At 46.9% G+C, this 24,600-nt stretch overlaps 4 protein-coding genes across 7 annotated transcripts in view; 2 read left to right on the forward strand and 2 right to left on the reverse strand.

The window, feature by feature from the left end:
• Nucleotides 1–747: 747 nt before the first annotated feature.
• Nucleotides 748–6,764, reverse strand: prpf39 (PRP39 pre-mRNA processing factor 39 homolog (yeast)). 2 transcript variants are annotated; one of them, XM_019895007.1, is made up of 13 exons: nucleotides 6,634–6,764; nucleotides 5,377–5,763; nucleotides 5,048–5,286; nucleotides 4,723–4,967; nucleotides 4,200–4,367; nucleotides 3,841–4,021; nucleotides 3,302–3,409; nucleotides 3,051–3,215; nucleotides 2,414–2,540; nucleotides 2,031–2,299; nucleotides 1,703–1,887; nucleotides 1,242–1,434; nucleotides 748–923 (listed from the first exon to the last, which is right to left on the reverse strand). In XM_019895007.1, exons 1-13 carry the CDS (start codon nucleotides 6,644–6,646, stop codon nucleotides 834–836), a joined length of 2,370 nt encoding a protein of 789 aa, XP_019750566.1. In that variant the 5' UTR covers nucleotides 6,647–6,764; the 3' UTR covers nucleotides 748–833. The 2 variants fall into 2 exon arrangements, with proteins under 2 accessions (XP_019750566.1, XP_019750567.1); XM_019895008.1 differs by having other exon boundaries at nucleotides 5,377–5,760; nucleotides 6,634–6,760.
• Nucleotides 6,765–8,425: 1,661 nt separating this feature from the next.
• Nucleotides 8,426–20,998, reverse strand: zbtb2b (zinc finger and BTB domain containing 2b). 2 transcript variants are annotated; one of them, XM_019895023.1, is made up of 3 exons: nucleotides 20,897–20,998; nucleotides 11,562–11,742; nucleotides 8,426–11,011 (listed from the first exon to the last, which is right to left on the reverse strand). In XM_019895023.1, the coding sequence occupies exons 2-3, from the start codon at nucleotides 11,732–11,734 to the stop codon at nucleotides 9,676–9,678; spliced, it is 1,509 nt and encodes a 502-aa protein (XP_019750582.1). In that variant the 5' UTR covers nucleotides 11,735–11,742; nucleotides 20,897–20,998; the 3' UTR covers nucleotides 8,426–9,675. The 2 variants fall into 2 exon arrangements, with proteins under 2 accessions (XP_019750582.1, XP_019750581.1); XM_019895022.1 differs by lacking the exon at nucleotides 20,897–20,998 and adding an exon at nucleotides 17,054–17,548.
• On the forward strand, nucleotides 20,186–22,420 carry dcph1 (damage control phosphatase 1). The gene is made up of 5 exons (XM_019895024.1): nucleotides 20,186–20,281; nucleotides 20,617–20,722; nucleotides 20,922–21,163; nucleotides 21,252–21,417; nucleotides 21,490–22,420. Exons 1-5 carry the CDS (start codon nucleotides 20,199–20,201, stop codon nucleotides 22,276–22,278), a joined length of 1,386 nt encoding a protein of 461 aa, XP_019750583.1. The 5' UTR covers nucleotides 20,186–20,198; the 3' UTR covers nucleotides 22,279–22,420.
• Nucleotides 22,421–23,453: 1,033 nt separating this feature from the next.
• esr1 (estrogen receptor 1) overlaps nucleotides 23,454–24,600 on the forward strand; it is a 16,463-nt gene continuing 15,316 nt past the window's right edge. Inside the window, exons 1-2 of one of the 2 annotated variants that reach the window (XM_019895032.1) lie at nucleotides 23,454–23,543; nucleotides 24,088–24,168. In XM_019895032.1, the coding sequence (XP_019750591.1) occupies nucleotides 24,101–24,168 (68 nt within the window). In that variant the 5' untranslated portion in view covers nucleotides 23,454–23,543; nucleotides 24,088–24,100. Of the gene's footprint in view, nucleotides 23,544–23,619; nucleotides 24,169–24,600 lie in introns of those variants that run through there. The other variant, XM_019895031.1, reaches the window with a different exon arrangement.

A 24,600-nucleotide genomic window follows, 5' to 3' on the forward strand; every position in this document is an offset into this window, starting at 1 on the left:
TTGCCGTTTTAATAGGCACATGACATTAAAGCGAGGTAAAAATCAAAACCGCAGGCCCATGTGTGCCTTCATGAATATTGTAATATTTGGAGCATGCAAAAATACTTCACAAAATGCTTTCTTGTAACTTACTAGTTGCCCACAAATGACAAGGAATAACATGAAGCAAGGACACACTAAGATATCAATCTGTTTATTATGAAATCAAGTTGAGAAAACAAAGGTAAACAGGAACTCTTCATTTTGGGTTCACTGAAACACATTAAAAATTCAGCAAATTTAAAGAGACCCTCAAGGAGAGTGAAAAACTTTGCCTAGAGCACAGGGTGGGTGGGCGATAGAAGCAAACCTCTCTTTTCAAACAACATGCATCATGTGTATACTTTTAGATCCCCAACAGGAGCTACGTGGACTGTACAGTGATCCCTCGCTACTTCGCGGTTCGTTTATCGCGGGTTCAGTGCATCTCGGATTTTTTCAAACATATAAAAAAAAATTTTTTTTTTATACATATACATGGAGTATAGTACTGTATATGTTGCTCTATGTGACTCGCTGTTGTTTTGCAGCTTCTCGCAGACCGTTTGCGGACTTAAAAAAAATTTTTTTTTTTTTACCTGTTTATGTTAATTGGACGCTACTTCGCGGATTTTCGTTTATCGCGGGTGGTTTTGGTCCCCATTAACCACGATAAACGAGGGATTACTGTATTTGAGAAAAATTAGCTGGAGTCAAAACAGAAAATAAATCTTTTGGAAACGCGGTGCTGGTTGTCTTAATTTGAAAAGCTAGACACATTCTCCCATGAGAGCTCACGATCACGGTGGTGGCCATCATGTTGGAGGAGGAGGGTAGTACTGGTTATACTGGGCGTATTGGTTGTACTGGCCCCACGAATTTTGGCCCCAGGCGCCATACTGTTGCTGAAAAGGAGAAGAGAGACATTTTGAAATGTGAGAAGGATGTGTGTTTGAGACAAAGCACAAATTTTATATGGAAAAAATTATCCCAGCAGTCCACCCCCCCATCCCAAAAAGGGAAAAAATGAGATCGTCTCAATTTACAAACCTACTGTTCAGTTGAAAACAAAGCTATTGTTCTGTTATATGAATGGCAACCTGGTTAGACAGGTTTATGAACAGCATTCAACTGTTCTGGCTCTGGTTGACTCGCTGGCATAGATGCGAACGGATATATGGTGCAGTATGAAAATAGAAAAGAAAAAAAAGGTAAAACCCCACCTGGTACCAGTTGTTGTAATTGTACGCGCTGTTGGCTTGCATGTCAGCCCCGGCGGCGGCCATGGAGCCGTCGTCCACGCGCTGCCGCTTGGCATCGGGTTCCTGAGAACTGTCGTAGCCATTCTCCGCATTCCTCTTTGATAAGTCGACTTCCTTCTGCAGGTTCTGGTGTTCCTCGTAAGCGGCCACCAGGCTGAAACGACATTTCCACGACGTCAGGTCTCCAGGGCCAGAGGTCACGCTGCGTTTGATTATTCGAAATCTGATTTTTAGCCATTTTGGATAAAGGCACAATTCTGATTGGAAACCATCTTATTGCCTCTTATCTTTTTATCTGGTTATGAGGCTATGATGCACATCACAGTTGTGCCACTTGCAAAAAAAAAATAATTGAAAAAAATTTGAGAATTAGTATCCAGCCTAAGATAGCGCTCAACGAAGGCAGTTTGCTCAAAACTCACGCGTGGATATCGCTGCCAAAGTCCTCGAGGAATTCCACTTTGCGCTGGGCGAAGAGGAGGCGCGACTCCATCTCCATGGGGCTCTTCAGGGCCCGGTCGAAGCAGGCCAGAATCTCAGGCTGGTTCTGTGTCACGTCGCCGCTGAACTCCAGCTCCAGCAGGTTGAGGTACAGCCTTGGACACGTCTGAGTGAGAAAAGAAGCCCGCAGACCGTATGTGGACTTTGTTATTCCTCATTTTGCGGCCTTACTCTTAGATAATGAGCCACGTAAAAAAATCTACATCATGAGGAGAGATGCACCAATAGCAGAGGTGTGGCTTTCGTTACCTGATCTCGCTCGATGGCGTCCAGCAGCACTTTCCTGGCCTTGCTCAGGCTCTTCTGCACCTTGAGGAACTGCCGCGCCAGCTTCACGGCATAGAAGGACGTCTCCAAGGCGGTCTTGGAGGACTCCACCGCCTCTTTCAGAAGCGCCTCCGCCTCATCCAGTTTGCCGCGCCGGCGCTCCAGGCTGACCCGCCGCAGACGCACCATGGCCAGGTTGGGCACCACCGTCTCCAGGGTCTTGAGGATGATGCTGGCACCTTCGACGTTCCCTGTGGAGGGGGACCAGGAAGGGCAGGGAAAAAAAAGGGGGGGCCGGGGGGGTGAGCAGGACGTTTTAGGAGTACATACTACAAAAAATTGAGTGTTTGATTTGCGCCACTCACCCTGCTGTTCCTCAAAGCCAGCCCAGAGTAGGTGAATGGCGGGCTTCCTGGGCAGGTGGACGGTGCAGGCCTTCCGGTAGACGTGCCGAACGCCGTCCGTGCTGAAGGCCTCCAGGTATTTGGCGTACTTTTTTTAAGTGTGAAAAGGAGAGAAAGTGGGAAAGGAGAGCAAGCAGAGGACAGGAGAGCAGAGAGGGAAAGAAAGGCAAAGAAAACAGACAAGACCAGACGTTTGACATTTCCCGCTTCTCCGATCCCGGTGAATGTCGTCATTGACAAGATCGTTCTTAGAATTTTTCTGTGTAAACCCATCAGCACCTTCATGGAACCAATTAGATAAGATTCTGTAAGGTAGTGGGAGACGAAGAAGATGCAGTTGGCAAATGCTGCAGTCAAATCTTGTGTGGCAAGCTGGCCATCCCCTAATACAACAGATACAGTCACATATCAACGTTACACGCAAAGAGAGTGCAGGACGTTTTTGTGGTTGTTTTTGTGGTTGTTTTTTTTTTCGTTTTACTCCATGTGATTGTCATCGATGGTTGGGGGGGAAGTGCAGGGAAGCGGCGAGAGTAGAAGTGGTGTGGAGGGGGAGGAAAAAAAAAAACAAACAACAACAAATGAAACGCTTTGATACCTTGATCCAGAACTCTTCATATAGAGCACAAGCGATGAGGCAGCGTTCAAAGAGAACAACCACACGCTCCGGAGTGCCGTTCTCCATCTCAAAGTCCAGGTATTCCCGCCAGTTGTTCAGCTGCGTCTTCTCCAGGGCTTTCACGTGGAAGTAGGGCCTCTTGATCTTAAAAAAAAAAAAAAAGTTCTGTGTTACACATCAGGAACACATTCACATACACATTCAGATGATTGAAGCTGGCGATGTCATACCCCTTCCTCAAAGGCCCAGCGCTTGCTGACTTCGTGCTCGTTGAGGTTGAACACTTCCTGTCGAGCCTCGATGGCTTTGTGGCGCATGTTCTCGATCTCTGTCACTCTCTATGCGAAAACACAGAGGAAATGTACACTGTTGGCCGGCTTGACCACAATCACCCGTTCCACTTGATGTAATTAGCTGCCGGTGGCGGTCCCGCAGCCATAGATTTACATCACCAGAGACAAGAGGCCTGCAGAGGGGGGGTGTATATATGCACCCTGCATATCAACCTCTAGGTGGAGGTGCTGCGGGTCAATGGGCCTCGGTTGTTCCTTTTAGTTTAAGGGCGAGTGTCCCTGACAGGATGCCAGCGTCAAGCCCCCCTTGGCTGTCTTTGGCTTTGCTGCCGACATAAAGACAACTCTTCAAACTCTTCTCTTAATCCACATCACGGTCATGGTGGACAACAGGCAACCTCCATCTAACGCCAGATAATTTTTTTTTTTGGGTTGTGCTTTCGGAATTCTTCTCTTGGTTCTACCTGGACTCTTACCTTGGCGGGGTCAGCGAGATCCTCCGTGCCGGGCGGCAGCTCCTCCTGGTTGGCGGGCGTTTCTCCGTCTTCTCCCACCATGGTGGCCAGGTTGGCTTTGGAGAGCTCCAGCCTGAACTTGACAAACTCCTCCTCCGACAGGAAATGTTTGGGGTTGTTGTTCTGAACGTGATCTTTAAACCTGCAAGTGTCGAGTTGAGATTTGTATCACCATAAAGTCAAAAAAGGTCAGATTTGGGCTGAGTAATTGATTGCTTCATTTCAGTATATGTCAGGACGATTTTGTGCGGGGCAAACAAATCAAAATGCAAGTTGCCAATGTCAACCCTCGCTCAAATCATTCTGGACCTTTCCCTTACTTTTGTAAGTGCTGCGAGTAGAGCTGCGTGGGGATGCCCAGGATGCGGTCGTAGATGGCGGTGACATTCGCAAGCTTTCCCTGTTCCGTCTCCCAGATGACGAAGGACTCCCAAAGGCGGTCTGAGCGGAAGTCTGTTCCAGCGGCCAAAACGGCATGTTCGTACGCCCTGGGGAGGAAAGAAAGACGCATTTTGCTTTGGGCATTTTGGACTCTGGAGACAAAAGCAGCAGTAGGGCTTTTAGTATAGCCAATGATAAACATTTTGAGGGAGGCATCTACCACTTGAGTAATTGTGAAAGTGTATGGTGACAGGGTCAGAAATACAGGAAAATTGTGTGAGGCCATGATTTATGTTATCCATCCATGATCTCAACCGCTTGTCCACACAAGAGGTGTTAACTGAGTTTGTCTTGTGCCGTGCGACCACACATTTTCACACCGTAGCGCAAACGTTTTCTGACACGCCATTTGTAACCTCACGCGAGGACCTTGATGGCAAACTTGATGAGGTTTCAACTTACGCTCGAATCCGTCCCTCTGTCTCTGGGTCGCTCGTGTCAGAGTTCTCCTTGATGTAGGTCATGTAGTGCAGCCAAAGGTCCACGCTGAGCGGGATGGCCTGCAAGCCTCGCCGGTACACCTCTTCTGCCACATGAATGTAGCCGTGCCTTTTCTCAATGTCCGCGTACTTCTTCCAGTACCCGTAGCAGTATGGATAGCGCAGAAGGAAAACGTCAAATGATTTCCTCACTGCTTCGAGGATATTCTGAAGGGAGAACAGGGTTACAGTGCGTCATTTTCTAGATGCCTCCATTGTCAGTGATGAGGCGTCTGTATTTTCTTTACCTCTTGCTCGACATATTGCAACAGGTAGACCCAGGCGTTGAAGTCCTCCGGGTTGTCTTCGCATCCTCTCAAGAGTTTTTCAAACTCGCTGGGGAGCTCCGGCTGTGTAGGAAGGATGGCTTCTTGAACGGCGACTTCTTGGGCGGCAGCTTCGTGAGCGACGGCTTCTGGAGCGACATCTTTGGTGGCCTCCTCAAGCTCCATGCCGTCGTCGGCGGATTGAGACGCCTCTGTGCCATCTGCAGGAAAAATTTAAAAAGAGGGCATTAGTCAACCTTTCATACTGTACCACAGTACAAACACATTTGAGGGCACATTTGTCTTTTTACCTTGATTGGTCACTTCTTGTGTGTGCGGCTGACCTTCCAGGGACTCTGCTTTTTGCTCCGGCGGCTGTTCCGAGGGCTGCGGTGGAAGCGGCGGAGGTGGCGGTGGCTCTTCCGGATACAGTGATGCATTGGCGACCTGAACCTGTTCCACGCTTTTCTCCACAGGGGCCAGCTCCGGAGGAGGGGGAGGAGGCGGAGGCAACGGCGGATTGGGGTGGTCTCCTGCCCCAGAAACTGAATCCATGCTGGGCTGTGGGGGGGCTTGCTCCATGGTCCAGTCTGCGGTTTGGTTTAGAGCAGGAGGGTACACTTCTCCATTCGACTCCATGGCACGGGGCTCTGATTCTAGCATTCCAGTGATGGGTTCTTCTGAGATGTGAAGGCCTGCTGGCAACAATCAGTCTAGTTTCACTCTTAATTAAAATGACACCTTTTTTCAGACAGCTTAACTAATGTCTTCTGATCTCAGACTGGCATGGGTCTTGCACTGTCTAATCTTAAATTTATCCACCAGACAATTTTCCATTTCGTTACTACATGCAAAACAACCTGTAAAGTGCTCACTGTTGCAACCACAAACGTTTCACTTGCTCTACTAGTACATTTAATTCTGCTGAATACTAGCCCCAGCGTATAACAATAGTCTTCTTTAATTTTCTGGAGACTCGTTTTACATTTTGATTACAATGTGGAACATTGTAGGCCGAAGTGTTCGGACGTTAAGGACGACATATTGTTTGGAGTTGGCCGAACTAACGAATAAAAGTGAACGTTCACCCTAATATATGTACATATAATAGTGTGTCAACTGAGATAAGGGCTTAGTATGGACGACTTTTGGACTAATTAGCGCAAACAACCCTGCCGGTAAACATGCAAAGTTCAATCTTAAGTCGGGCCTTCGCTGACGTCTATTTCCTGGAGCCACCGCCGCAGTTAATGTGAGTGCAAGTTGGCTTCCTATCGGCCTTTTAGTTCAAAACGAACGCGCTGTACTTTAGGAGGCGTAATGCAAACCTACAATGTTGCTTTTAAGAGCAATTGAGCCACTAAATGGTCGTTGACCTTTGTATGTCTACAAACCGACACCATGCTGAAATACGCCATTTGGCGGCGACGCCGCCTCTTCTTCCAGGAAATAGTCTTACCCCGCGGCTTTTCTACATGCGCTAGCCCCGCACTAGCGAGCATGACAAACTGCGGTCTTTTTGATACGCCAGAGCAACCATGTGGACAAAACCCGGTTTAGAATCTTACCAGGGGCTTCCATGTACTCTTTTATCGAACCTGAAGTGTCTTTCTTTGCCACGCTATCTAAACTACGACGGTGCGGCGTGCTTCGTCCACCATCTTTTTCTCAACTGGCAAAAAACAAACGGGCAGTGCGCATGCTCAGGAGAGTCGGGCCGAGTCTCGAAACGTCGACAGTACGTCGCGTGCACGTCCCGAGCACTTTCGACACATTCTGTGTCATGTTCTGAACTCAATTAAACACAAAAACCTGACGCGTCACTTCACAACAGTACAAACGTGAAGAATTGATTGAATCGCCGTTAAGAGGTTTAATCGCTTATTTGAAAAATAATACACATTACCTTCAAAATATGTTATTAATCTTTTCTAAGAAGTGGTTCGAATGGTCTGGACATACCCTTGTTTTACACATTATGTTTCCATACTAGGGATATTCAAGTTATGCTGTAATAAGGGTTTTTTTTTTCGTGACGAAACAGCTCCTGCTCACACATGCCACGAGCGTATGCAACCGCTATCAATGAAATGGGAAAGTAAACACATAAATAAACATAGGCAGCGTGCTTCACCCCGCGCTAAAATATGCTTAAAGGTCACCCAAAAATAACTCGATGTGATTTAACATGTAAAATTTGTTTTGTACACGTGGCATTTTTAAGACGCCGAAAGACGATTTAAAGGCATTAGCCTGGTTGTTCGTGAGGCTTTATGTTGCTGTCTTTACAAAGGTGTTTCATGTTTATACTTCCTATTTTCTTGAAAGGAAAATGACTTTTTCCTTTTTCCTTTCACACACATTCAATTATATAGGTATGTTCAGTTTGTAATAATAACTTCCCCTATGTCTGGTGGGTGCAACCCGTTCTCCACAATACGGTTGCTGCTTTCCTAGATCACCTACCTCTTGGGAAGCATTGGTACAGTCAATCAAAACTATGCAAGGAATACTTTTTCATAAATCCACTGTATTGGATCTCGGATTGTGTATGAGCTGACCATGTATCAAAATCGGTGTTGACATCATTGATGTAATTCACCACACCGTTGAATCATTTGAAAACACGTTCGCAAAAAAAAAAAAGTCAGTGTTATCAAAAGACACATTTTATTGTTTGTTCTTCACTATTATAAAAAAGCTGTTGATAGAGGAAAGAAAAAAAAATAAGAGTCACATTCCTGAGAGCACATATTGATCACAGTAGATGTCAGACGAGCTTTGAGAGGGAACATCAGCATGTGTTATGGGATGGACTCGTCTCATCCTGATGTCTCCATAACATGTGACACAAACGTATATCGGACGGTGTCAAACTTTGTCATCTACCTGAGATAGCCACGTCTTGCTCACACACTCACCGAGCAGTGAATGGCTTCAAACAATATATATTCACAATGTTCCTGTGAGCAACACAGACGTGTGCATGTTGACGCACTGCAGCGCGATCTAGCCACAAAACTGGAAGAACTGCAACACTGCAACCACATCTTTGCACCTTTTCTGAACAACAAATATTCCAAACCATCTTATTCGAGATGAGAAGAACATGGGTTGAGCGAGAGCAAGGATAACTATAAGAGGAAAGCATCTCCAAATTTTGTGTTTTTTTTTTTAATAGCATCTCCAAATTTTGTGGTTTTTTTTTTTTAATATCCCCAAAACAAAAACAAATAACACTTGTGTTTTGGAGAAAACAAATTGAGACAGATGTGTTTTGTCATTAAAAACAGGGGAATAAGGACCAAAAGTTTAGACCTGCTAATTTTAAAATAAAAATATGTACTTTTTTTTGGGGGGGGGGGTTTAAAAAAAAAAAATCATACAATTTGACAAAAACGTTACTTGGTTTTAGCAAATATTACTTTGTGCGAGCTGCTTTCAATAAAAGAAGAAACGGTGGAAAAATGTTTGTTGGGGATTCAAATAAAAAACACGATACATGCTTTTCAATGAAATGCACCAGTTTCTTACGTTATATAGAGATGGAACCCATGAAAGACACCTATCTGATCAGGCAGTCACTACGATTATTACATGTTCATCACTTGAGGCTACAGTTAAAAACTATCCGTCTCGTCCCATTATTTCTACTCTGAAAGCTACATTTTCATCACAATAGTCTCTTTTGTAAATTATACCACTGCGTATAAAATTAGAACTATTTAAAAGGGGAAGATTCAAGTTTTCACGAATGCTTTCTCTTTGATTAAACTCTAAAGGTCGAGGAAAATAAGTGTGCTTCCCAGGGTGGATGCCATATTAACAAATGAACAAGGTGCACATTTTTCACTCAATTTTACCGATCACCAAACAAAACAAAATAAAAATGGAAGACGTCAAAATCACAGATTGTCTCGGGTGCGTGTCTTTTGTGGACTTCAGCTGCAATTCTAACGCGTCTCCCTGCAGCAGAGCATTATGAGCTTCTAAGTATGGCCTCACAACTACACACCTAACCTGCACGTCGGGCCCCTCGCTTCCTGTTTGAACGCTAACGTCCCCGCCACAGCTCGAGTGAGGTGGCACGCGTCGTTTAAACATTTATCCAGGGTCCTACTAGCGCACTGCATCGTTCCAAGTACTCGAATGCTCTTTGTCACTTGTAAGACAATTCCACGCAATAGCAGAATCTTTTCGGCTACTGCCTCTGTCTATTGTAAGACATTTCTGCTACTCATACTAATGTGGACTTGTTCTTCAAGCGTGCAGTAATGCATACACTGTAGTGGAAAATGACCACTAGTAAGACTAACTTGGGCGCTGAATTATCTTACAAGGATAAAAAGAGTACTGGTAGATGAACATTTCAATGCACGAGTAGAATGTTGAATAAAAATGCTAAAAACGGCTTTCCATAGAGACAAGATAGGATGGCGCTTATTTCCCCTCGTTCTATTCAAGTCGATGAAAATGGGGAACACACACACACACACACACACACACACACACACAAAGATCTTCCACACAAAAACAAAACCCAGACTGAGGCCTTTGAGCTTAGTCATGAGTTATAATTTAGGAAAAAAACAAAATGGCAGTTTTGGCGTCTACTCCACCAGGGGGTCCTCGGCCTTGATGGCCTCGAGCGGCGTGCCCGAGTTGGACAGATCTGAGCCGTCATCTTTGGAGAGCTCGTCGTGCGGAAGCATCAGGGCGGCGCCCCCAGGCAGCCCCGCCAGGCCGCCCTGCGTGAAGCACAGGTGCTTGATGACCTCGTTGGGGCTGGAGAAAGTGGTGGCGCAAATGTTACACTTGTACGGCTTGGACGTGGCCAGGAACATGGCCTCCATTTGGCTGCTGTCGTCACCGGCCGCGCACAGCTCCATGCTCTGGCGGTCCACCAGCGTGTAGGCGTCGGCGCCCTGGTTGAGGCACACGTGGCGGGCGGCCTGGTTGGCGCGGCAGAAGCTCTTGCCGCAGGCGCTGCACTTGAAAGGCTTACCTGTGTGGATGTACATGTGCTCGCGCCAGTGGCTCTTCTGGATGAACTTGCGGCCGCACGTGCAGCACTCGTATTTCCGCCGCTTCAGCTCGCGGTCCAGGTCGCCGTTCTCCAGGTTGTCGATGTCTGCGATGTCCGAGGGGGGCGGCGTGTCCGCCTGGGAGATCGGGATGCCCGCGCCCCAGCCGGAGGTGGATACCTCGGCGCGGGGCGAGTCCGAGTTGTTGCCGGAGGCGAGCGTCTGCTCGCTGTCGCTGACGATCTCCACTGCGGCGACTCGGCTCGCCTTCAGGAGCGCCTCGGCCTCTGCCGCGCTCTGCTCGGCGACAGTTACGGGCGAGAGGGCGTTGTGGTTCTCCGCCGCCTGGGCGTGCTGCAGCAGGTGCTCCCTCAGCAGGCTCCTCTGGTTGAAGCGACTCCGGCACAGGTGGCAGGAGTAGTGCTTCCGGAAGGACGAGCTCCTCTTCATGATGCTGGGCTTCACGTGCAGGATGGCGTTGGCGGAGCCGCCCCCGTCCATGCTCGGGGACTCCGACGCTGCCTCCTCTTCGGTGGGCTGAACCCCGCTGGTGGACGCCTCCGCTTCCGGAGGGGAAGCGGCCGGCTTGGCCGCCGCCGCCAGGGACGGGTACTGGGCCTCCGAGCCCAGCGTCTCCATGTCAATGGGCGAGGAAAGCGGCAAGCGAGCGGACAGCGCCGCCTTCTGGTCGGCGATTTGGATGCCGTAGAGGGAGGTGGAGAGGTTGATGCTCTGCTCCGGGTGCGCGTACACCGACTGGCTGGCCTCCTGCAGCAGAGGGTAGGCGTGCAGGAAGCGGACGCCTTGCTCCAGACGCGTGGGGTCGATGAGCTGCGGGGCCAGCTTGCCTGTGTACATCAGGTTGAGCAGGTAGCTGAAGATGTCAGGCTGGATGTCCGTCGCCTTCAGACGCACGCAGTCACTGAAACAACATCGGACATGAGTGTCCTTCAGTTGGGGCTCGTGTAGAAAAACACGTGCTCTTAAACATGCAGTCAACAGTTTACTTTGACAAAGTTGTGGACTACATCAGAGGTGGAAGAAGTATGGCCCATTTAAAAAAAAAAAAAATCTGGCAGAGGATTGACATTATAAACTGTCCTGTCACATTTGTTGCATTAATTTAGCCATCTAGCCAGGGTGCGGAATCGATTGGTGAATAATGACGTCTTGAAGCAACATGGAGTGAATTGACTAATGTGGCTGCAAACTCGTATTGGGGCTCTTGTTGAGAAAATTTCAAATCGGGATTGTCAGTAGCTTCTTTGCACAACAGTAAAATAGCACACCGCTAGCTAAAGGTGGTTGCTTCACTCGTTCTTGAAGAAAATTGATGACATGAAAATGTAATTTTTTTTTTTTACTTGCGACAAGGCATCCACACTGTTTATTGTTCTTGATTGTGTGTGTGTGTGTGTGTGTGTGTGTGTGTGTGTGTGTGTATATGTGTGTGAACACACAGTTTCTTGTACCTGTCCTGGTGAATAAAGAGCATTCTGAAGTAGTTAGAGAAGGCGGCGAGCACGGCCTTGTGGGCTTTAAAGAAGACATCTCCGATGGCCACGGTGCAGTCGCACAGGAAGCCAAACTCTCTCTGAGCGTTGAGCTGCTGCAGCAGGATAAGACCGTGGTTGGCCAACTCCATTCTTCAACCTGCAAGCACACACGAGCACACGCGCGCCAGTCAAGTTTCCTGTCTGCGACGAGACCGGAGGCGACAGCGACCGCACGGGGCGGGGTGTGGGGGATGATTTTTGAAAGGCTCCAGAGCTTAACGGCAGAGCGGCGGCTCAGCAAACTCCTTCGAGAATTTGTGTTCAAAAGTGACGTGCACACTGAGCTGATTATGAACATTTGATTTCCTGAGCAGTGGCGCTCATATGATCAGTGTGGTCAAGCGCCTGTCACACCAGGATTGGTTCAGATAGAACCCCACTGTCAAGTTGCTGGACAAACGGACCCATTTAAAAGTTAAAGAAATAAACAAGCAAAAAGTGTTTTTTTGTTGTTTTTTTCTGTAACGATAATGTTTTAGGTTTCGGACACAATTGCATAATGAACACGCCCCAGGTCAAATTGCCTCAGGAGCATTATGCTGCTCCCGAGCATAACAGGAGTGTTATAAGTAAAAGTTAAAAAGCACAATTCAGTGCTTAGTGAAAAGAAAGGAGAAAAAAAAATGACATTTATTAGACGACATGTCATGAAAATGACAGGCGACCATCCAGCATCATGAAGTGCTTTAAAAGGGACTGTTACGACTTCAATGAGCTCTCGACTTTTTTTTTTTTTTTTTTATCATTTTGAAAAGGAATGAAACATTTCACACCGAATTTACCCCCTTTAGAGACAAATTAGATTCTACGAATGGGCTTTCAACCACTGCAGCAAATTTTCGTGTTCAGGAATGCAAGTAAACAACATTTTCTCATGAAAAATATCATTTGGGTCTCACATCTTCGGCAGTCCGGCCTAGGAATTGTTTCCAGAAACATAAAAGTATTATTTTAGTCATTTAGGCAATCCAGGCCTTGTTTGCTTTCAGCAACTGTGGCATACGTGATATATTTGATGGTGGGATAATCCTTTTTTTTTTTTTGTAAGGACTGTAGTTGCGTCGAGGTCAAAACCATACATAAAATATTGTTGCCTCCAAACATACATTCACCTTAGCTCCTAAATACGAGGTGCAGAAGTTCTAAATCGTCTTTACTGCTCCATTTACACGACAGTAAGTTCCCGGCGGGCCGCTGTGGACAAAACAGGACGAATGTGAGAAAACACGGGCGGACGGGGATGAGAAAACGTGACAGGCCGTGACTGCTGCGAATGCCTGGCCCGATTTTTAAACCGCCCAAAAACTTGCACGTGGAGATGAGAAACTAACGGTTGTCAGTCACAGGAGAACGGGGGCGAATGCAACAAAAGCTGACAGAAGGTCATAGAGCAAACAAAACTTGCACTCAGAGTCGGGACATCAGAATGTGACATGACGGGAGGGGAACGTGCGAGCATCCGTGGCAGGCCGCCTTTGAGCATCCGGTACTCAGCGGAACAAACTAAAGACACCAAGCTCATCAGTTCCAACAACTGCATGTAAGTTTATGTCATTTGGGTAAGTCACCACTTTGCCATGGTCTGGAAGAAGACCACCAGATTTAGAGGAAATCAACTTACCAAGCTTCTCAGTCCAAAGACTTTTGCCCAAGCACGACTCTGTTTTTGCCATTAAGGCTTTTGGGGTCGTGTGAAGTCAATCTCACGGGACATGTCAGAGCCCCATGTATCCCCGCTGACCAATCGAGACGAGTTGCCGTCGACCCCCCCCGAGGTCATTGGGAGGACTGGGGACGGCTTGGGGCCATCACATGATCAGGGCAGAGGGCGTCGCCCCACATTCCTGAGACAGAAACTGGTTCTAAAATCAGCCACCATCTCCACCCCACCCCACGCCCTTGTGGAGGAGGATGACGGACCGGCACTTTCTCTGGACAGGAAGACAGAGCAAGATGGACCATAACGTGCAGTGCAAAACCGTGCTACGTCACCAAGGGTGACCGACTATGGGACGCTTGACACCAATCTTTTTCAGCAAGATAGATAAAAACTGTCGTTTTGGTCTTCGTAGTAGAATTTGCAGTAGCGGCACAAATACGAGCAGTATCCGTAGCAGACGCGTCAGGGGTCATGTTTGTATTTTACGACCGGGACCAGCTATCTTCATCCACATAGGACATGTAGAGAATGCTGACAAAAGGTATTCAAACTTTACCTGCTGCCATCCGCTGGCCTGGCATGCATACTACAGTTGTTGTTGTTTTTTTTCCGTCGTCCGAAACATTGATCACCATTGATAATTTACTCTCCTGGTGAATTAGACAGCATTACTTATAAACCGGAGACTTATTGTACACAACAGCCCATCTCGCCATCTGCCTCCACCAGATGGTCGCACACCCGGAGTGCGGTGCTGCTACCCTCGGGTCTCTCTCCTCCCCGTTAAAAAAAAAAAAGGGGGGGTGGGGGAGATGCCTGCCACTGTGGCCAAGTGTTTGCTTATGGGGGTCTAAAAAAATATCCTTTTAAAAAGGACTTTCTTGTCAATCCAAACACAAATATGGAGTGTTTTGTGCTTGGCTGGAGTCTTTCTCAGTTGACTGGGGGCAATCCATGGAAGTAAGCGTGTATTTAAATGACACCCCGGGGTCTTTTCAAGTTTAGTCCCGCTCTGCCGTGACCGGTGTGCGATTTGTCCAGTTTTGCCACATTTCTCACGTTAAACTCGAGTCTATAGCAATTGGTTGGTCACGTTCAAACACGTGTGGTGGTCTCAACTGTTCATTCTGTTACAGACCGACACGGCGTGTGGTTTCCGACGGGTTATAACGCTGGGCCCAGCAAGGGAGATTTGTTTCGGTCTACCATTGCCAACAGCCCAGTTGATCGTATAATGGCAATCGTCGACTTATGGAATATTTTTGGGCTATTTTCTGTGGAATAAAAAATATTTACGGCATCTCACCATAGAATCTTGACCGTTTTCAAAACAAAGTAGCAGGATACGGGAAACAATCAAGGCACCGGAGTGACGTCTATGAACGACTTCTTTGCTCAACCAACAGATCAAAACCAAAACATCAACTTCCGGCCACTTGGACAACAGGAACAGGAACCAACAAAATTTGACTTCAGCCACATTTCAGTGATCTGCTTAAAAAAATGTTGCCTGACTGTCCAGTTTTGGATAAAATGCTTTTACCGATGTCCTTTTTTTTTTTTTTAGCTCAGATTCAATGATGAATCTGTTTTCCTACAATAGTCAAAAGCTTTGATTGCATACATAATATGTTTCGCTTGCTAAAAACACAAAGATGATATTCACCGGACTTTCACAAATAGTCACTAGTGGTATTTATTTACTCAAAAGGGTGGTGATGGTGGTGGTGGTCAGGTTTTGGGGGGTTGGGTTGGTGAGTCGAGGCAGCTTTCGTTTGAACGCATTTATCGAATTTTAAAGCAATGTTTTAATTTATGTTATGCAAGAGTGAGAAGGCAAGATCAAGTCAGATTGTGTTTGCAAGGTTGACAAGCTTGTTTTGGGTCGCAAAAGAGTTGAAATGCAGTTGACAGTAGATGATTTATGGTATGTGTGCGCAAACAAAAGCCTCTGAGATCATTATTTACCTGTTTTTTTGGTTTGTTTTTTTTTTTTTTGAAAGGGGTGGGCTTTTATTTGATTGATCTTAAGTGAGTGATGCACCCAGCGAAAAAGGCTGCGTCTGCACGATACGAGTTGTGTCCAGAAAGTTCCAGGACTGGCGTCACAACAGAAATGTTCCAAACCCACACAACGTTTCCCCCTTTGATGTGGGCCAGATAATTAACCAGCAAGTCTAAAAGGATGTCCTGCATCATTTAGTGAGAAAAGGGGAGAATTGAGGCAGGAAAACTTGTGGCTGCTTCACCGTGACAATGCATCTACATACATTACTTTGAGCACCTGACAGTTCCTGGCCATGAAGAATAATGAACCACTTGAGCAACCTCTCTACATACCTGACCTGGCTCAGAGTGATTACATACCTGACCTGCCTCCGAGCGATTCTTTGCTCTTTCCCAAGATTGATGGGTTCATGAAGACATGGACGACACCAAGAAGGTCGTGACAACAGAGCGGCAGAGGATTCTGGAAGAATGCTTCCAGGGTTGCATGAAGGCACAGCAGAGAAGGCCAGGAATGTGCATTCAACTCCAGGGGGATTCATTAGCAGAGGAAAACCTTTAATTTCAATAGTGTGGCTTTGAAATATATCTTCTGTAAGACCACTCCTGGAACTTCTCCGATACATTTCCTAAGATTCAAGTCACATAATTCCGATTTTACGCTTTCAAGTAGCGAAACTGGGACATGCGTCATGGCAGCGTAAATGGGGATGGGGGACATGAAGTTGGAAGTTGCCGATTAGAGTCAGGCCGAGTTGAGTGTTTTGAGTCACAAGCGTAGTCGTGGAATGAATTACACTCATCCCAAGGTGCCACTGTTTCATTTTAAACTCTATGAAGAGGCAGATTTTTCATTTTCAGTTATTCCATTTAATCTGAAATCATCACATATACAGTGTAAATGCCATGGAGGACCCAGCCTACGAGTTTGGACACAGCTAAAGACAACCTTTTAACACTCATATTGTCAACAAGGGCCAATTTAGAGTCTTCAATCAATCTTTTATTTTTGGTTTTGGGAGTGTGGGAGTAGAGAAAATCCACAAAAGCTTGGAGCCAGATTCGAACCCGGGACCACTCAACTTTGAGGCAGACACAAATTGCATCGCAATAATTTAATCCCACTGGAGGAAAATGTTGTTTTGCACCTGTCTGACAAGCTCAATTTGAATTCAAATGATTCTTTCAATAGAATTAGTTTAGACAGGACCCCAGTTGTGTTAGTAAGACAATTGTTTGTAGATGGCATAGCGCCGCCCCTGCTGAGAGGCAGACACGTGGAGAACTCACTTCCGTAGTACGACTTTAAATTTATCCTCACCGCAAACATGTATCAAGTGTAAGGCAGCAGGTGAGTTGGGCGTGAATGTGTTTTTTTTTTTTAAGGCGACGGAACGGTGCGAGAATGAGAAGGCAAACGGCAGATTAGACACGCTGAAAAGCGGGACACTACACCGACCACAGCGCGCCGTGCCCGCCACCGCCTCTCGGTGTGCTACAAGCTAGCGCCAGAAGCGGACGTACGCGCACGCGCAGCAAGCACACAGACAACCACGTAAAGAGGCAGGCGCGCGCACGCACGGACGAACGGACGTGAGGGGGATGGGGTTGCGAACGACCACGAACTTCTCTGTATGACGAGCACACTCTCAAAATAAATAAAAACACAATAAATAAATAAAACATAACGGTGCTTCAGTTGTTAGTCAATGATCGTGTTCGTGTGTCGCCAGCTTATTACCGTATCCGCTGCTCGTCCGTCGAAATTGTCGTCGCCTTGACACCACCGCCGCTTGATTTTTGTGGTTGTTTGTCACCGGGCGGGGACACGTCCGTCCTCTCCGGGCTCCTAGCAGCTTTGTAAGCTGCTCGCTCGGCGGCGGAGAGGGTCGTCGGTTGTTTTCCGGTTAGGGGGTTTTACGTTACAATCACATGACTGTGGCGAAGGAGCCCAGCCAAATGCGACCGTTGCAAGGATCCGTTGGCCAAGGGGGCGGTCGCGGTAACGTTAATTCTAACCCCCTCTTCCGCCCCCCACCTACACACACGCCACCAGTCCAAGCGGTGTCCTTTTTTTTTGTTGTTGTTTTAAACCGCCGTTGGAGCCAAAAAAGCCCCGCGGAGACGAGCCGGCGACTTTAAGCCAGGGCGGCTACATGGTGGCTGCTAACTCATTCATCCGACTACAACGTGCCACTATTTGTTTTTAATGCTTAATTAAATATCATATGCAATTTCTTAAAGGGCCCCCCCGCACCGCAAAACAGTAGCAAACAATTTCGCCTTTGTGTCTATTTGAATTAGAACAGAATACTTGATAGCATCTCATAATTAAATTACCCACTGACACACTGAATATGTGAGACCTGACCCCCGTCTCATCTGAAGATCGTCCTTAACAATCCTCAATACTGTTTCCACAAACTCCTGTGCTGCAAGATCCGACCACTTCTACCACTTCCAGTTAATCATTTTATGCAGATAGTTAAATATGTTTGGTCTGACTGCAAAAGCGTTGAAAAGGCACTCTTATACAGTAGTTGTTTACTAGTTCCATGCTGATTTTATTGCCCATGTCTTGTTAAAGAACATCCATTCTCATGCACAGACAGCCTCGAGAAGCACAAAAACTTAGGTGCATGCCAGTACACAAATTCAGGATACTGCATATTGGGTACTTTTAAAGTCTTACTTGATTTAGCCTTACTTGATTTCAGAAATTAATTGAGAATGAATAAATAAAACAGGAACTGATATTTTAAAAACTCTGGACCAGGGGTAACCTAAAGCGGAGTACACAGACAACCACTCACGTTATCACCAAGTCTAAATTGAACTAAATATTGAACATATCGAACGTTTATGAATGTCAACTCACCGTTTTCCAAGAAAATCGGGGAACGATTACCCAGAACAAATCGCACTCCGCTTGATAGTTTTTATTGAGGATAATCTTTAAAAGTCATCTGACAATGAGGCCTTTGCTGAATTTGATCACGAGGGGCTGAAAATTCTCAAATTCGTCCCAAATTTGGGTATGCGCGAACCCCGCTAAAAGCCCGTGGGCGAGAGGATTTGATCCAGTTGGCAATTCAATTCTACAAAACACGAACTAAAAAATTCTGCTGGACCTTGGTCCCATCATTGCATATTTGCTCCTGAATTTAGTTTGGCCCCGAGAGCGCTTCCCATTGAAATGGCCCCTTCTTTGCAACCACTTAATGAAGTCGTGTGTTGTCATCGGAGGCGGCCATTGATTGGCATTATTCTTTTGGAAAACAGTGAGCCATTCAGACCGGGGACAGGGAGTCCACAGGACGCCGGGCTGCAGCCGCTTGGCGGGCCGGAAAAGTCGGGTATGTAAAAAGAGACATGGGCGGGAGGGACTGTCCTCTGAAGCGGGGCCCTGTTGTTTGTCCTATCAACAAACAACATCTGATCATGTCTGTGACTAGAGGCCTGTGAGGCAAGGAGGCGCACAAAACCTTTGACAAACAAAAGCACCGGTGGAGCGGTGTTACATTTAAATGGAAACGGGACAAAAACAACAACAACAAAAAAAGCTTGTTTACTTATGCTGGCGTGCTCCCAGCAGGTAGCCGAAGCACTAACACCCACTGACTCGGGTTTTGCTTTAACCTCCTTATAGTCATCCTCGCTATCTGAAGACAGCGAGCGTCACACGGGATTGTCCCACCACTAAATTGATTTTGGATCCATCCATAAAACCAACGGCATAGCCTGCAAAAACTCAGCGGACAGAAGCGTGAAATTAGCCTGACGTCAGCACGCAACTGTGTGACAGCACCTCCATTGCCGCGGATGCAACCGGGTCAACGCCACAAGCATGTGCCGGAACACCTGTTTAAACAGGACCTTTCACGTTCAACCGTTGCCCTCCCCCCAACTCCGCGTCCTTTGGAAACCGGAGTGGTGAGTCACTCCCCTCTCGGTCTAAAAAAAAAAAAAAAAAACACACACAAACAGATCCGGCTAGGCTGCAGCCCGGTGGGGGGAAGGGAGGCCCGGCCCGGTGGTGGCTGAACACCGGAGGTGGACGCAGCTGGACTCCCACACTCAAGGCCCCCCTAACATCCTGACAATGGGCCGGCGTGTTCCCATAGTGATGGCGTCAGAATCAATTGATATGCCTATATTTTCTAGACAAGCAGGCAGGGTAGCCTGAGGCCAATCGCTTGGTCACGCAGAGACACTCGGGAGCGACGAGGAACGTCCCAGTCCCAAATGAATTGCGCTGTTTTTCAACAGATGATTTGTTTTCCATGGTCGGCTCTATTTGGAAATTCGACAAAAACGCAAGCGGTTAACTGCATCCCGACATGCAAATACTGTGTACCACACACTGATGTGTACTTCGCTACATTAATTTCTTACCCTTATCAAAATATGAGCACTACCCCACCTTCCTTCCTTTCCCGCCAAAAAAAGCCCCCGGGGGTTCAAAATCTGCAATTTCCTGATAGGACCAACCCGCGTTTCCCTGACAACCGTTGCCACGGAGAACTCGGGATGCCCCAAGATGAGGGCCGCAAATGTATGTGAAGTGCGGCACTTTTAGCAAGCGACTATAACTTACGTAATCGTGTTATTTATTTATAAAACCAACAAACAAACGTGTTCAATGTTTTTCCAGCAACGGTTACGTTGGTGGCCGCTAAGTGGCAGCAAAGCACCATAAAAGAAACAACTCGAACGTTTCTGTCATTCTAGAAACAAAAAAGCTTAACAACAGTTGTTCTATTTGTCCTCTGGAACTACATAATTGGGGTCAAAAAAATATTGGTAATAATTTCCGAATGACTAATTTTAACACAAACACGCCAACGCTTATGTTTTGACGACTTTTAAATAAAGTTGTGAAATTGATGAGTAAGTCAGCTCCTACAAACATGGCGGCCGACCAGACTGGCGACGTAGTTCCTTCTTCTCTGTCAGCTAAAGTAGTTGGGTATGAAGGGTGACAGCTTCTTGAAATACGTTTCCGTGATTCTAAACAACGTAGTGTAATGTCATTATTCATTATCGTGTCTATTAACGCGTAATTAATGTCGAGGCGAACGTAGTCGAACGAGAAGTAGCTTTAGCATTCAGCTGCCAGTGTTGCACTGCACGACTGGCTGTTAACGTGAGGCGATACAAATCCAAATATTGATGTTCGGAATTGTACAAATCATGTCCTGCTAAAGTGTTCAAACCTACTGAAGCATGCTGCAAAGTAGCTCGGCACGGCTGATGCCCCGAGTTAGCATTTAAATTGAATGCTGTGTATCTTCTTCCTTATAGGTCGTTTGCTTACTTGACTGTGAGAGACCGATTGCCCACCATCCTCACTAAAGTCATAGACACAATCCATCGCAACAAAAACAAGTTTTTTGAAGAATATGGGGAGGTAAGGCTACATACAGTACTCCCAACAATTCTGGTGAAAATGGGAGTAGAATCCTTTCAGGTTAACTTTACATAAACGAATATAAAATTGAATGCACATGTGCAATTATTTCATTCACCATTCCATGTTAAGTACAAAGTTTTCGTTTATTGTATTGAATGTGTAATATCTGACCTGCTTTGTGAACTCTTGACGTTAGGAAGGAATCCAAGCAGAGAAGCAAACCATTTCTCTGCTGTCCAAGCTGAGGAACGAGCTGCAAACAGACAAACCCATACTCGCCCTGACGGACGGCCTGGAGGACGCAGATTCTTGGAACCGGTACCTGCAGAGACAACAGGGGCAGTGTGGAGGCCAGGAGGTGGTCAGCTGGTTCAAATCGCCGTGGCTATATGTGGAGTGCTACATGTACCGTCGGATACGGGAGGCCCTCTGGCTCAAGTGAGAAGCACACACACCGTCACACATTCTTGCGTATTGTCATGTTGACACAATGCTGGGTAGTCATCGATGATGTTGCTGTTTCCAGCCCTCCCATCAGTGGCTACGACGTCTTCAATGAGGGGAAAACACGGAGCTTCTTTGAATCTCAGCAGGCTATCATGGCTTTATGCACTTACTTCGAGGCCGTCGACAAAAAAACGGAAGACATCTCAGAAAATCAACTTAGGGAGTATTTCAACAAACTGCTCCAGGTCAGGAAAACCAAATGACACTCACACATTGAATGCCAAATTGTTGACCATGCTTAATTGACTCTTTAAAAGGTTTGCCTTTGGGGGAACAAATGTGATCTGTCGATCTCTGCCGGCGTGGACAATTCGCAGAAGATCAGTCCCATCGACTCTCTACTCGCCCTGCAGACGTTCATCTTAGTGGACGACTCTGACGCCGTGTGGTCGACGCTCATTTCTGCCCGGCAACAGAGACAGTCAGGGAAAAGGAGCTCTGGCCGAGTGGACTTTGTTCTGGATAACGCCGGCTTTGAGTTGGTCACCGACTTGGTCCTGGCCGATTTCCTGGTGTCCTCCGGTCTGGCTGGGGAGGTCCACTTCCACGGCAAATCCTTCCCGTGGTTCGTCTCTGACGTGACGGCCGAAGATTTTCAATGGACCATCCGTCAGACCATGGCGGCCAATCACAGGTGGATGTCACAGAGAGGGCTGCGCTGGCAGCAATACGTGAAGGAGGGCGTGTGGTCTTATCATGACCATCCCTTCTGGACGCAGCCCAACGAGTTTTGCGACATGGCAGCCGACGCCCCGGACCTGTACGCCGCTCTGCAGGTGGCGGACTTGTTGCTGTTCAAAGGCGATCTCAATTACAGGAAGCTGGCAGGAGATCGCGACTGGGACCACACGGTGGACTTTGACACTGCACTGAGGGGATTCGGACCGGCACCGCTGTGCAGTTTGAGGACTCTTAAGGCGAACATTCAAGTGGGTCTGCAGCCGGGCCAGGGGAGCAAGCTGAGCTCTCAAGACCCAGACTGGATGACCTGTGGAAAGTATGCCGTGATTCAGTTCTACAGTCCAAACTCGGATCGGCAAGACTGACCTCACAATCAACGATCAACTCTCGCCTTCAAAGCCATAACATGATGATGTCATTGTCACTTTACTGTTTCATTGGCAAAGCACTGAACAAATTGTACATTTTCATCTCTCTCAGGAAGTTGTTACACTTCAAGGAGACGTTAAAATAAATAAATAAAAAATCAGTCAGGCATGTTTTAGACTTCAAGGAGACGTTAAAATAAATAAATAAATAAATAAAAAATCAGTCAGGCATGTTTTAAAATGCCAATTTAAAAAAAATGGAAAGAACAAATGAACCAAGTCATGAAACTATCAAATGTGTGCTACGTCTTCATGTTTACAGGTGATCAAGTTAACAAAAGTAAGCTTCAGGTTGTTTGATTCTACTTTACTGAAGGAGAATGTTTTCATTAGATTGTTACTAAAATGTACAAAAATTGTGTGGGTGGTGGTGGTGATGGGGTAGTGGACTGAAACAACATGCAGTAAAGGCAGCCAACAGTGCACGCAACAAACCGGCGACTCGCTGACTGATCAAAATGCATGTCTGCACTTCAAGCCCTTATTGCCACTGGATTCCTGGCGAGATCTTATCCTTCTAATGACCGACTTTTGATCAAATAAAAGAGCTGCAGCGACTCGAGTTTGTCTCCTCCCTGATCCCTGTTGTCATTTTACACACGTGAAATATGGCCTGAAATATTGACCTCATTTGCATTCAAATTCCCCTCTTACGAAAGTAGCGCTTTTTGATGTCAACAAGACAAAAAAAAAAAAAAAAAACCTGTTACGTCAGCACAACGCAGCCAAGTAGCGAAAGCTAAAAGTGACACAGCTGTACAAATGCCCCATTAATCTTCACTCGTCGTGTTTTTATTCTGCCGTAACAGTTGACATGTTGACCTCCTATATTCGAGGTCAGGTTAGACTCGACTCTGGAGCGCCGCCCAACTGCTGTAGATGCAAAAACGTGCATGACAATGCTAAAGGAGCTTTAAGTGGCCCGAAAATGAGCCAATTAGGTGATTTGGTTGGCTCTCCGTATTTTCTTGCAATCTAATACGACTTCATTTTGTCCCCCTCTGGGGAAATGCAATGAAATATATATATCATCATCAGGGCTACTTGTTTTCCACTTGACCTGACATGTTCTGAAAATGGGGCTGTTTACTCAAGAAAGAGATGGGAAAATGAAGCCTCTGCCAAAATGCTGAGCTCTTCCTCTCTCGCCGGAGGTCGGCAGTCGCTTTCGACGCTCGCACGAGAACGAACGTGGCTGACAGGTAAGCAAGCCCGCGTGCAAATAGGCACGTTTTAATTCAAGCGCCCGATTGTTTGGTATTTTATAATCTCTCGCAGGGTTGAGGCAGCAAGCCTTCTTACAGCTTGTTACCGGTTTTCGGCAGCGCAAGGCTTTTTCTTTACCTTGACATGCGGCACCGACACGTGCAAGGACTCCTGACGCGTGGAGTAACTTTGAGGGTCTTTTGTTCGCGTGACTACTGCTGTCTCTTTGTTTGCTCTGCGGTCGGTAGAATAGCCACAAGTTGGCATCATGGTCCAAATAAAGCTGTATTAATGTCATGAAACGATGAGGAATACAAAATACTCAGTATCTCTTTGATTCCATCATCGGGAGTGGATTGTGTAATTACTGGCTGGCGAAATGAGATTTGACCTCCTGCGTTGTTTGCTGTGTTATGGTGACCTGGCGCTCAAACGCACCGCCTCCATCGATTTGACTGCATCTTTTAATTTGTTTATCCTCTTTTTTTCCTTTTTTTTTTCCACCCTCCCCACTGTTCCACCGTTTCCACTTCGCCCAAGCGAGTCGAGCTGAATGAGCGCGAGTCGAAGGGATGAACGAAACGAGCCCCGCGGCAGAGAGGACGCCTGTCGTTTAAAGAGGTGAGCGGCGCTTTTTGTCGTCTTGTTGCTTTCAGGCCGCGTGGCTTGTACGCCGCCCGTCCTCGTCTGCGCTGTGATTTGATTTACCCGAGTCTCAGGTGTGTTCAATAACGCGGCCGCTTCTACGTCAATGACAAAGATCAGCTAAATGAACTATGAATATTCCGAGAGCATCCTTTCCTGCATAAAACAAAGCTGGCGGAAGAGGAGGAAGAGAGGAGATGATGTGGCGGCGTGGGACGGGACAGTCAAGTTCTACGGGAAGCACGACTTCCATTTTGTCCGGCTTGGTCTATTTGTCTTCCCATCCTGACTAGACAACCCTCCTAAACATTAGAGGAAAGACGGGCAGGAAAGGAGGTTGGCAGTTGTATTCTGGTGGGAGTCCGGGGGGGGGGGGGCAGCTGAAGGAGAGGCAGGAAAAGCAGGGAT

Source organism: Hippocampus comes, unplaced genomic scaffold (assembly GCF_001891065.2).
Source record: "Hippocampus comes isolate QL1 unplaced genomic scaffold, H_comes_QL1_v1.1 scaffold8, whole genome shotgun sequence".
Lineage (NCBI taxonomy): Eukaryota > Metazoa > Chordata > Actinopteri > Syngnathiformes > Syngnathidae > Hippocampus > Hippocampus comes.